We start from the raw sequence: 12,259 nt of genomic DNA, 5'->3' as shown, positions 1-12,259 counted from the left end.
CGAGAGGCTCTTGCTGCCAAGGGAATGCCTGACAGCTTGAAAGGCATTTTGGACACTACAGTGAAAATGGTTAACTTTGTTAACCTGTTACTTCTACCCCCTACTTTTTCGAACATTCTGTTAAAAATCGCGCAACATTTCAGCGCCCTGCTGCTCATGCCAGGAATATAGTATATGCATATGATTAGTATGTGTGGATAGAAAACACTCAGACGTTTATAAAACTGGTTAAATCACGGCTGTGACTATAACAGAACGTGCGTTTCATCGAAAAGCGCAGGAAAATCTGATCACTGAAAATGGGAAAATATATCAATGCGCCACTTGCATGTATTGTCTATGGGAAAGAAAATTACCTGGAGCCGAGATTGCAATTCCTACAGCTTCCACACGATGTCAACAGTCTTGTCATTTGCCTAGGCTTTGTTTCTTGGTCAAACAAAGAAGAGACAGCCGATTTCTTCAGGTCTCGGACCGGATATTTTGGTTGAGATTTACCCGGACATTATTTCCAGACGTACCCCTATAGAATACACATCGCCTCGTGATCAATTAGATCGCTTATTAAAGTTTACTAATACCTAAAGTTGCATTACAAAAGTATTTCGAAGTGTTTTGTGAAAGTTTATCGTCGGCTTTTTTAATTTAAAAAAATGACGTTACAAGACGCTATTTTTTTCCGTTTATCACACAGTCTTCATAGATCGATATCTAGGCTATATATGGACCGATTTAATTGAAAAAAAGACCCAATAGTGATTATGGGACATCTAGGAGTGCCAACAAAGAAGATGGTCAAAGGTAATGAATGTTTTATATTTTATTTGTGCGGTTTGTGTAGCACCGACTATGCTAATTATTTTGTTTACGTCCCCTGCGGGTCTTTTGGGGTGTTACATGCTATCAGATAATAGCTTCTCATGCTTTCGCCGAAAAGCATTTTAAAAATCTGACTTGTTGCCTGGATTCACAACGAGTGTAGCTTTAATTCAGTACCCTGCATGTGTATTTTAATGAACGTTTGAGTTTTAACTAGTACTATTAGCATTTAGAGTAGCGCATTTCCAGATGTCTAGATGGGACGCCTGCGTGTCAGGTAGGAGCAAGAGGTTAAAGCAAGGCCTCTGAACTCTCGTGTATTTTCTGTATTATGCAATGATATGGGCAGCAACCATGTAACACTTTTATAACATACAGAAGTGTGCTGGTTATCAAGGGGCAAAGTATTGACACGTATTGTTGAATTGATAGACGAGCTTAAAGTTTTCTTTACTGACCATCATTTTCACTTGTCTGACCGCTTGCATGATGACGAGTTTCTCACATGACTGGCCTATCTGGGTGATATTTTTCTTGCCTGAATGATCTGAATCTAGGATTACAGGAACTCTCCACAACTATATTCATCGTGCGGGACAAAATTGAGGCTATGATTAAGAAGTTGGAGCTCTTTTCTGTCTGCATTAACAAGGACAACACACAGGTCTTTCCTCATTGTATGATTTGTTTTTGTGCAAAATACAAATAGTCTGGGTAGCCATTTGATTAGGTGTTCGGGAGTCTTATGGCTTGGGGGCAGAAGCTGAAACCTCTTGGACCTAGACTTGGTGCTCTGGTACCGTTTGCCATGCGGTAGCAGAGAGAACAGTCTATGACTAGGGTGGCTGGAGTCTTATGGTCTTCCTCTGACACCGCCTGGTATAGAGGTTGCTCTCGATGGTGCAGCTGTAGAACCTTTTGAGGATCTGAGGACCCATTTAAAATCTTTTCAGTCTCCTGAGGGAGAATAGGTTTTGTCGTGCCCTCTTAATGACTGTCTTGGTGTGCTTGGACCATGTCTGCTTGTTGGTGATGTGGACACCAAGGAACTTGAAGCTCTCAACCTGCTCCACTGTAGCGAGGTAGCTGAGAATGGAGGCGTGCTCGGTCCAGTTTTTCCTGTAGTCCACAATCATCTCCTTTGTCTTGATCACGTTGAGGGAGAGGTTGTTGTCCTGGCACCACACGGCCAGGTCTCTGACCTCCTCCCTAAAGGCTGTCTCGTCGTTGTTGGTGATCAGGCCTACCACTGTTGTGTCATTGGCAAACTTAATGAGGGTGTTGGAGTCGTGCCTGGCCGTGCAATCATGAGTGAACAGGGAGTACAGGAGGGGACTGAGCACTCAACCCTGAGGGGCCCCTGTGTTGACGTTCAGCATGGCGGATGTGTTGTTACCTAGCCTTACCACCTGGGGGCGGCCTGTCAGGAAGTCCAGGATCCAGTTGCAGAGGGAGGTGTTTAGTCCCAGGGTCCTTAGCTTATTGATGAGCTTTGAGGGCACTGCAGTGTTGAACGCTGAGCTGTAGTCAATGAATAGCATTCTCACATAGGTGTTGCATTTGTCCAGGTGTGAAAGGGCAGTGTGTAGTGCAATAGAGATTCATCTAGGGTTTCTGGGATAATGGTGTTGGTGTGAGCCATGACTAGCCTTTCAAAGCACTTCATTGCTACAGACGTGAGTGCTACGGGTCGGTAGTCATTTAGGCAGGTTACCTTAGTGTTATTGGGCACAGGGACTATGGTGGTCTGCTTAAAACATGTTGGTAGGGCTGCGCTCAGAGTTTCTTGCCTTGGCAAATCGCGCTGTTAAGACACTGATGCCCTTTGCAACCACGTACCTATGTTAAAGTGGATTCTCGGCCCTCACTAGCATGAAAACTAAATACAGGCACAAACTGTGTGTGGAAAATGATTTAAAACTGAGAATCCCCAATACAACCCAACTTTGCAGAGTTATGTGCATCCTTTCAAACACACCCTTCTCATTAACCTGTGGTAAGTTATTCACAATTTTTGATGAAAAAATACGTTTTTATATGCTAAATAAAAAGCACAATTATTGATTGTTATTATATTATTATTTGTGCTCTGGTCCAATAAGAGCTCTTTGTCACTTGTTACATTGTTAGGACAGTCACCATTTCGTTACAATATGATTTGGCACATTTTTTATATTTTCCATACATTTTAATCCCAAAATATATTTCTTAGAAATGCCCATCTGATCATTTATCACTCCAGTGTTAATATTCTAAAATACATTATTTAATGTATTTCAGAATGTATTTTGAACTACATTCAATATGTTTTCCGATGCATTTCACATACAGTGCCTTGTCTTTTCCACATTTTGTTACATTATAGCTTTATTCTGAAATGTATATACACTTCTCAAAAAAATAAAGGGAACACTTAAACAACACAATGTAACTCCAAGTCAATCACACTTCTGTGAAATCAAACTGTCCACTCAGGAAGCAACACTGATTGACAATAAATGTCACATGCTGTTGTGCAAATGGAATAGACAACAGGTGGAAATTATAGGCAATTAGCAAGACACCCCCAATAAAGGAGTGGCTCTGCAGGTGATAACCACAGACCACTTCTCAGTCCCTATGCTTCTTGGCTGATGTTTTGGTCACTTTTGAATGCTGGCGGTGCTTTCACTCTAGTGGTAGCATGAGATGGAGTCTACAACCCACGCAAGTGGCTCAGGTAGTGCAGCTCATCCAGGATGGCACATCAATGTGAGCTGTGGCAAGAAGGTTTGCTGTGTCTGTCAGCGTAGTGTCCAGAGCATGGAGGCGCTACCAGGAGACAGGCCAGTACATCCGGAGACGTGGAGGAGGCCATAGGAGGGTAACAACCCAGCAGCAGGACCGCTACCTCTGCCTTTGTGCAAGGAGGAGCAGGAGGAGCACTGCCAGAGCCCTGCAAAATGACCTTCAGCAGGCCACAAATGTGCATGTGTCTGCTCAAACGGTCAGAAACAGACTCCATGAGGTTGGTGTGAGGGCCCGAAGGTCCACAGGTGGGGGTTGTGCTTACAGCCCAACACTGTGCAGGACGTTTGGCATTTGCCAGAGAACACCAAGATTGGCAAATTCGTGCTCTTCACAGATGAAAGCAGGTTCACACTGCACACATGTGACAGACGTGGCAGAGTCTGGAGACGCCGTGGAGAACGTTCTGCTGCCTGCAACATCCTCCAGCATGACCGGTTTGGCGGTGGGTCAGTCATGGTGTAGGGTGGCATTTCTTTGGGGGGCCGCACAGCCCTGCTCGCCAGAGGTAGCCTGACTGCCATTAGGTACCGAGATGAGATCCTCAGACCCCTTGCGAGACCATATGCTGGTGCGGTTGGCCCTGGGTTCCTCCTAATGCAAGACAATGCTAGACCTCATGTGGCTGGAGTGTGTCAGCAGTTCCTTCAAGAGGAAGGCATTGATGCTATGGACTGGCCCAACCGTTCCCCAGACCTGAATCCAATTGAGCACATCTGGGACATCATGTCTCGCTCCATCCACCAACGCCACGTTGCACCACAGACTGTCCAGGAGTTGGCGGATACTTTAGCCCAGGTCTGGGAGGAGATCCCTCAGGAGACTATCGCCACCTCATCAGGAGCATGCCCAGGCGTTGTAGGGAGGTCATACAGGCACGCGGAGGCCACACACACTACTGAGCCTCATTTTGACTTGTTTTAAGGACATTACATCAAAGTTGGATCAGCCTGTAGTGTGGTTTTCCACTTTAATTTTGAGTGTGACTCCAAATCCAGACCTCCATGGGTTGATCAATTTGATTTCCATTGATAATTTTTGTGTGATTTTGTTGTCAGCACATTCAACTATGTAAAGAGAAAAGTATTCAATAAGAATATTTCATTCATTCAGATCTAGGGTGTGTTATTTTAGTGTTCCCTTTATTTTTTTGAGCACTGTATATAAAAAAAAAACTCAGCAATCTACACAAAATACCCCATAATGACAAAGAAAAAACAGGTTATAGAAATTTTAGCATATTTATTAAACATTAATAACATAAATATTTATATTTATATTATTTATATAAATATTCAGCACCTTTGCTATGAGACTCAAAATTGAGCTCAGGTTCATCCTGTTTCCATTGATCATCCTTGAGATGTTTCTACAACTTAGAGTCCACCTGGTGTAAATTCAATTGATTGGACATGGTTTGGAAAGGCACACACCTGTCTATATAAGGTCCCACAGTTGACAGTTATGTCAGAGCAAAAAGGAAGCAAAGCGAATCGTGGGAGAAGGGCCTTGGTTAGGGAGGTGACCAAGAACCTGATGGTCAATCTGACAGAGCTCCAGTGTTCGTCTATGGAGATGGAAGAACCTTCCAGAAGAACAACCATCTCTGCAGCACTCCACCAATCAGGCTTTTATGGTAGCGTGACCAGACAGAAGCCACTCCTCAGTAAAAGGCACATAACAGCCCACATGGAGTTTGTCAAAAGGCACCTAAAGACTCTCAGACCATGAGAAACAAGATCGGAGCAAAGTACAGAGAGATCCTTGATGAAATCCTGCTCCAGAGCGCTCAGGACCTCAGACTGGGGTGAAGGTTCACCTTCTAACAGGACAATGACCCTAAGCACACAGCCAAGGCATCGCAGGAGTGGCTTCGGGACAAGTCTCTGAATGTCCTTGAGTGGTCCAGCCAGAGCCCGGACTTGAACCCGATCGAACATCTCTGGAGAGACCTGAAAATAGCTTTGCAGCAACACTCCCCATCCAACCTGACAGAGCTTGAAAGGATCTGCAGAGAAGAATGGGACAGAATCCCCAAATACAGGTGTGCCAAGCTTGTAGCGTCATACCCAAATACTTGAGGCTGTAATCGCTGCGAAAGGTGCTTTTTACTGAGTAAAGGGTCTGAATACTTGTGTAAATGTCATATTTCCATTTTTTTATTTCATAAATTAGCAAAAATGTCAAAAAACTGTTTGTCCTTTGTCATTATTGGCTACTGTGTGTAGATAATGAGGCAAATAAAAAATAATTTAATCAATTTTAGAATAAGGCTGTAACGTCACAAAATGTGGAAAAAGTAATGGGGTCTGAATACTTTCCAAAGGCACTGTATATTCTAATATACATTTAGCATACATCTATGTATACATTTCATATAATCTCTGCAGTATTTGTTGGAATGTATTTAAAATGTATTAAATAAGGCTTCTCAAGTGCCGCAGCGGTCTAAGGCACTGCATTGCAATGTTGCGGCGTCACTACAGCCTGGGGTTTGATCCCAGGCTCACAACCGGCCGTGACCGGGAGTCCCATAGGGCAGCGCACAATTGGTGCAGCTTGCTTCCATGTTAAGCGAGCGTGTGTTAAGAAGCGCAGCTTGGCGGCTCATGTTTCGGAGGACGCATGACTCAACCTTCTCCTCTCACGAGCCCGTTAGGGAGTTGCAGCGATGAGACAAGATCGTAATTGGACCGCAATTGGATATCACGAAATTGGGGAGAAAAAGGTTAATACATTTTTTTTAAATAATAAAAAAATGAATTATTCGGCCAATTTTAAATATTTCACATGTATCTGAAAATATTTTTTTCCCATATGGTACCAATAAGAATTGACCGATCAAGTAGTGGTATAAAGTACTTAAGTCAAAATACTTTAAAGCACTACCACAAGGAGTCTCTGTACTTTAACTGACTATTTATATTATTGACAACTACATTTCTAAAGAAAATCATGTACTTTTTACTCCATACATTTTCCCTGACACCCAAAAGTGCTCGTTACATTTTGGATGCTAAGTAGGACAGGAAAATTGTTAAATTCATGTTCTTATCAAGATAACATCCCTGGTCATCTGTACTGCCTCTGATTTGACGGACTCACTAAACACACATGCTTAGTTTGTAGGTGAAGTCTGAGTGTTGGAGTGTGCCCCCCGGCTATCTATAAAAAAAAGAAAATGGTGCCGTCTGATTTGCTTAATATAAGGAATTCGAAATTATTTATACTTTTACTTTCGATACTAAAGTATATTTTTGCAATTACGTTCACTTTTGATACTTAAATATATTTAAAACCATATATTTTTAGACTTTTACTCAAGTAGTATTTTACTGGGTGACTTACACTTTTACTTGAGTCATTTTCTATTAAGGTACAGTATCTTTACTTTTACTCAAGTATGACAATTGGGTACTTTTTCCACCGCTGTGATCAAGTAGTGAGGTCACTCACCGACGAGCAGAGCCACCAGAATCCCACTGACCCTCTGCTCCACAACCTTCTCGATCTCCGGCTTGGGCCCCTTGCTCATGACGGTGAGGGCGTTGGCGTGGGTAACCGAACGCACGGTGGTGGCACTCAGCCACGGCACGCCAAAAATGGCACCAAACCCGCCCATGCCCACCAGGATGAGAAGGTCCAGATGGAAGCCGGATCCCTTGACCATCTTCCTCTCCGGCTTACTTACAATCAGACTGACAAGGAAGAAAATAAAGGTTAGGTTATGGGGTAAAAGTTAAGGGTAAAGATTGTGTATCTATGGCCTTGTCTAGAAACAACCCTTAGAAACAAATGTGTAGGAGATAGGGGATTGGGGTTTTGGACAGGGCCATCATAATGTAACCCTGTCCAGAAAAAAAAACTAGCCCCTACAACCTACAGTAGCCTTTCTGAGGGCAAGGTGGAGATACAAGCATATTACTCTCTGAGTATGTTTTCCACAATAAATTATTATTCCATATCTCAGTTACTTTTGTAACTGAAATTTCTATCCAATGACTTATTTCACAATCACACAATTTCACTTGTAAAATGGCCTGATTTACAAGTGAAAAAGCCAGATTTTAAACGGTAAACGTTGTAAATCGCCTGATTACTGATTGACAGCTGTCACTCACGTGGTGATCTGGGACTCTAGGAAGATGAGGATGAAGGCAAGACAAGCGGGCACACAGCAAGCGAACATGACCCACACGGGGAAAGTCTTGTGTTCGCCAAACGGGTTGATGAGCCAACCTCTGGCAGCAGGGTTTGACACCGTCAGACCCTTGGGGACGGCCAGTTTCTAACCAGGGAAAGACACCAGTTAGGGTGGCGAACTTTTAATGCATTTGTTCTATTCCTACATCAGGTAAGTTACGCTTATTATGCTCAACTCACGCTACAAGTTTATTCTATCACAAAGTGAATTTATACTTTAGTTGAAAGTAGGGTTGAAAATGCTTTATAAAGAAATGGTTTATAATTTTGTGTCGTCTGACAATTTCCAGAAAACCTGCAGTCATAGAAATAAGGACTTAGCCTGAGTGCCAATCTGTTTGTGCCACCACGCCAACATGTTTTGTCCGACAATGACAGAGCAATGGAGTTGGAAAGAGCACAAACATATCTGAGACCAAGCTAGCAAGGACTAACCTGGGTGTACGCATCCTCTATGTTGATGTCCACAACACACATTAAGAAAATAGCAATGGGCACCCCAAAGTCCCCAATCAAGCGTCGGATCTGAAAGGCAGACAAACACATAACAACAAAGCTTGACAAGTGTATCTGACTGGTTCCAAGGCTAGTGCCGAGTCCCCTGTCTTATAATTTAAAGTGCTTATAGCACTTGAATAATTTAATTGAGTTGAACTTTAATGATCCCCAATCAAAAGTTGTTAAAACTAAAGATTACAAGCCCTGTTGAAAGGAAATCATGCTACAATTGAAATTAGTCTGTTGACATTATCCTCAATGTGTGCATTGTTGTATTCACATAGCTGAGGCCACTTTAAATGTACATTCAATTGTCGAATAAAAATGTTTTCATTAATATCATTACTTTTCCAGGTAGGAAGGTCCCGTTCTTGAACTGGCGCAGGAAGAAGGCGATGAAGAAGCATCCAAACATGAGGCACATGGAGAGCAGGGCCGTGTTGGGGTAGGCCCGGTCCAGGATGTTGACTGTGGTGGTGGTGTTGCCCGTGCTGTTGTCATACAGGTGGTTGTGGATCACCACTGGGTGCCATGGGTCCTCCACCGTGTTGTTGAGGTGGTCGTAGTTCAGGATCAATGGGTGGGCCTTGAAAATCTACAGACAGCGATTGGATGAAAGTTGACTGTGCTTTTTGAAAAAGCTGTATTTCCATTACTGATTTTTAGCAAAAACAATTATTTATTTCTCTGGTCCTTTGAGTCAGATACCAGCAATGGACATTGAAACAAAGTTAAGAGTGTGCAAGAGGATTGGAGACAGTGGAGTAATGTAACAGTAATGACAGTGTAATAATGTAATGTAACAGTATTGACAGTGGAGAAATGTAATGCAATCACAGTGGATTAACATAATGTAATGGTAATGACAGTGGAGTAATGTAACAGTAATGACCGTGTAATAATGTAATGTAACAGTGTTGATAGTGGAGTAATGTAACAGTAATGACCGTGTAATAATGTAATAACAGTGTTGATAGTGGAGAAATGTAATGTAATGACCGGGGATTAACGTAATGTAACAGTAATGACTGTGGAGAAATGTAATGGACAAATAATGACAGTAGACTGACTTAATGTAACATTAATGACAGTTGAGTAGTGTCATGTAACAGGATGGACAGAGGTGGGATGGTGATGTATACCCTGCCCAGCTTGGCGAAGGTCTCGTAGATGAAGATGAGGGAGATAAGGATGGAGAAGATCTCCTGGGTGAAGCGGGAGATGAAGCGGACCAAGAAACTGCCCTCGAACGCCACGATGAGCACCACGATGACCACCAGCCACACGCCCACCCAAACACGCCCCACAATGTATTCAATGTCCTGAGACTTACAGAACTGAATGGAATGGAATGGAAAAACTCCAGGTTATTGCCAGTTGTCAGTGATATTTAGTGGTACTGTAGACAAAGCGATATGTGAAAATGATGTGACATTTTTCATAAAAACATGAAACTTGGTACACTTGTACAGTTTGGAGCCCTGAACATTTTCAGATATGGATCCATTGCACAAATAACTCATGACAGCTGTGGTGGCCATTTTCCATTCCTACATAACCAAATAATGTATTTTACCTCATATCTCCAAAACCAAACATAATAACATAAAATGTTCTATGTCTACTCCTATGTTTACAATGATGCTATGCACAACTTCAAAAATCACTCCAGGCGGCCATGGTGGCCATTTTGCTATTCCGCCACAACCACCTGGCTCCATATTTATTTTATTTTTTGAATTCTCCCCAACTTTGTTGTATCCAATTGTTAGTAGTTACTATCTTGTCTCATCGCTACAACTCCCATACGGGCTCGGGAGAGACGAAGGTCGAAAGCCATGTGTTTCTCCGAAACACACCCCAACCAAGTTAACACAGCGCACATCCTGGCGACCTGGTTAGCGTGCACTGTGCCCGGCCTGCCACAGGAGTCGCTAGTGCGCGATGAGACAAGGATATCCCTACCGGCCAAACCCTCCCTAACCTGGACGACGCTAGGCCAATTGTGCGTCGCCCCACGGACCTCCCGGTCGCGGCCGGCTGCGACAGAGCCTGGGCGCAAACCCAGAGTCTCTGTTGGCACGGCTAGCACTGCGATGCAGTGCCCTAGACCACTGCGCCACCGGGGAGGCCCTGGCTCCATATTTGAAAATAATCAGGGCCCCAAACTGTACAAGTGTACCAAGTATCATACTTTTATTAAAAAGTGAATATCTCACCTAAAATTTGACACATATTGCCTGGACTAATAGGATATGCCGTATACACATCTTTATCATTCTCATATGACCATTTACTATTCATCATACATTTAATTAAATATGATGAAACAGATATGACACCACAAACATAACAGAAAGAAAAAAACACACAAACAAAAACACTTGAATAAGATGCATCGATGGAATATCAGTGTTATGTCGATCAGATGTAGAGAGCCATAGCTCTTTAGTCATTTTGCAGGTGTTGCGTTAAAAGAGGAGTCACTCACGGCAAAGAAGGCCTCCTCAAACACCAGAAGTGGGCCTGAGAAGCCGATGACCAGGACGGGCTGGGCTGCGATGCAGCAGAAAATGACTCCCTGGACACAGGTGGAGATCAGGAGCTCAGACACACCCATCATGTTGTCCACCTTATCAGCTGAAGTAGGGAAGTGAGAAAGGAGAGGTTATGGCGTTACAGACATGGGTTTGAAAAGTATTTGTTTTCTTTCAAATATTTTAGTTGCATTTGATTGAGCTTGTCTAATCCAATGGAATAGTCCCCAAAGTACAAATCACACCCATCTGACACACCTGACACGCTCACTCTGACACATAAATAACACGAACACACATGTGTACAGTGCGGCAAAAAAGTATTTAGTCAGCCACCAATTGTGCAAGTTCTCCCACTTAAAGATGAGAGAGGCCTGTAATTTTCATCATAGGTACACTTCAACTATGACAGACAAAATGAAAAAACAAAATCCAGAAAATCACATTGTAGGATTTTTTATTAATTTATTTGCAAATTATGGTGGAAAATAAGTATTTGGTCACCTACAAACAAGCAAGATTTCTGGCTCTCACAGACCTGTAACTTCTTCTTTAAGAGGCTCCTCTGTCCTCCACTCGTTACCTGTATTAATGGCACCTGTTTGAACTTGTTATCAGTATAAAAGACATGTCCACAACCTCAAACAGTCACACTCCAAACTCCACTATGGCCAAGACCAAAGAGCTGTCAAAGGACACCAGAAACAAAATTGTAGACCTGCACCAGGCTGGGAAAACTGAATCTGCAATAGGTAAGCAGCTTGGTTTGAAGAAATCAACTGTGGGAACAATTATTAGGAAATGGAAGACATACAAATCAACTGATTATCTCCCTCGATCTGGGGCTCCACGCAAGATCTCACCCCTTGGGGTCAAAATGATCACAAGAACGGTGAGCAAAAATCCCAGAACCACACGGGGGGACCTAGTGAATGACCTGCAGAGAGCTGGGACCAAAGTAACAAAGCCTACCATCAGTAACACACTACGCCGCCAAGGACTTGCATAATTGGTGGCTGACTAAATACTTTTTTGCCCCACTGTATATACACAAATACATACATTCGAACACGTAATCAAGCTCTTACGACACAAACACACACACAGTATTTACCTAGCAATCCTCCGAAGGTGACGGCAGGGGACAGGGCAGCGAAGTAGATGAAGATGATAGCGGCGAGAACTTGAGCGTTGAGGGCATCAGTGAAGTCACTCACATAGTGCTGGTAGCGTCTCTTCGCATCTCGTATCATCCCGCCGAACGGCTGACCCGTACGAACCAGAGGATCCTCAGGAGCAGGCCCAGATGGTGTGGAAGCTAGGAAAATATTAAGTATAGCTAAGCTGGGAAGGTTTGGAATATACAGTACCAGTAAAAAGTTTGGACACATCCACTCAATTAAGGGTTTCTCTAC

At 43.1% G+C, this 12,259-nt stretch overlaps 1 protein-coding gene across 3 annotated transcripts in view; it reads right to left on the bottom strand.

Moving 5' to 3' along the window:
- The window catches only part of slc4a1b (solute carrier family 4 member 1b (Diego blood group)), a 41,779-nt gene that overhangs the window by 7,524 nt on the left and 21,996 nt on the right, over positions 1–12,259 (bottom strand). For all 3 annotated transcript variants that reach the window (XM_035745947.2, XM_052486784.1, XM_035745956.2), the window contains exons 9-15: positions 11,959–12,162; positions 10,799–10,947; positions 9,450–9,644; positions 8,654–8,902; positions 8,245–8,334; positions 7,728–7,894; positions 7,063–7,304 (exon numbers count right to left, since the gene is read on the bottom strand). In XM_035745947.2, coding sequence (XP_035601840.1) covers positions 7,063–7,304; positions 7,728–7,894; positions 8,245–8,334; positions 8,654–8,902; positions 9,450–9,644; positions 10,799–10,947; positions 11,959–12,162 — 1,296 coding nt within the window. The remainder of the gene's footprint in view (positions 1–7,062; positions 7,305–7,727; positions 7,895–8,244; positions 8,335–8,653; positions 8,903–9,449; positions 9,645–10,798; positions 10,948–11,958; positions 12,163–12,259) is intronic.

This window comes from Oncorhynchus keta, chromosome 3 (genome assembly GCF_023373465.1).
Source record: "Oncorhynchus keta strain PuntledgeMale-10-30-2019 chromosome 3, Oket_V2, whole genome shotgun sequence".
NCBI classification, from domain to species: domain Eukaryota; kingdom Metazoa; phylum Chordata; class Actinopteri; order Salmoniformes; family Salmonidae; genus Oncorhynchus; species Oncorhynchus keta.
Note: the sequence above shows the minus strand (reverse complement) of the source record. Positions and strands in the feature narration are given on the sequence as shown.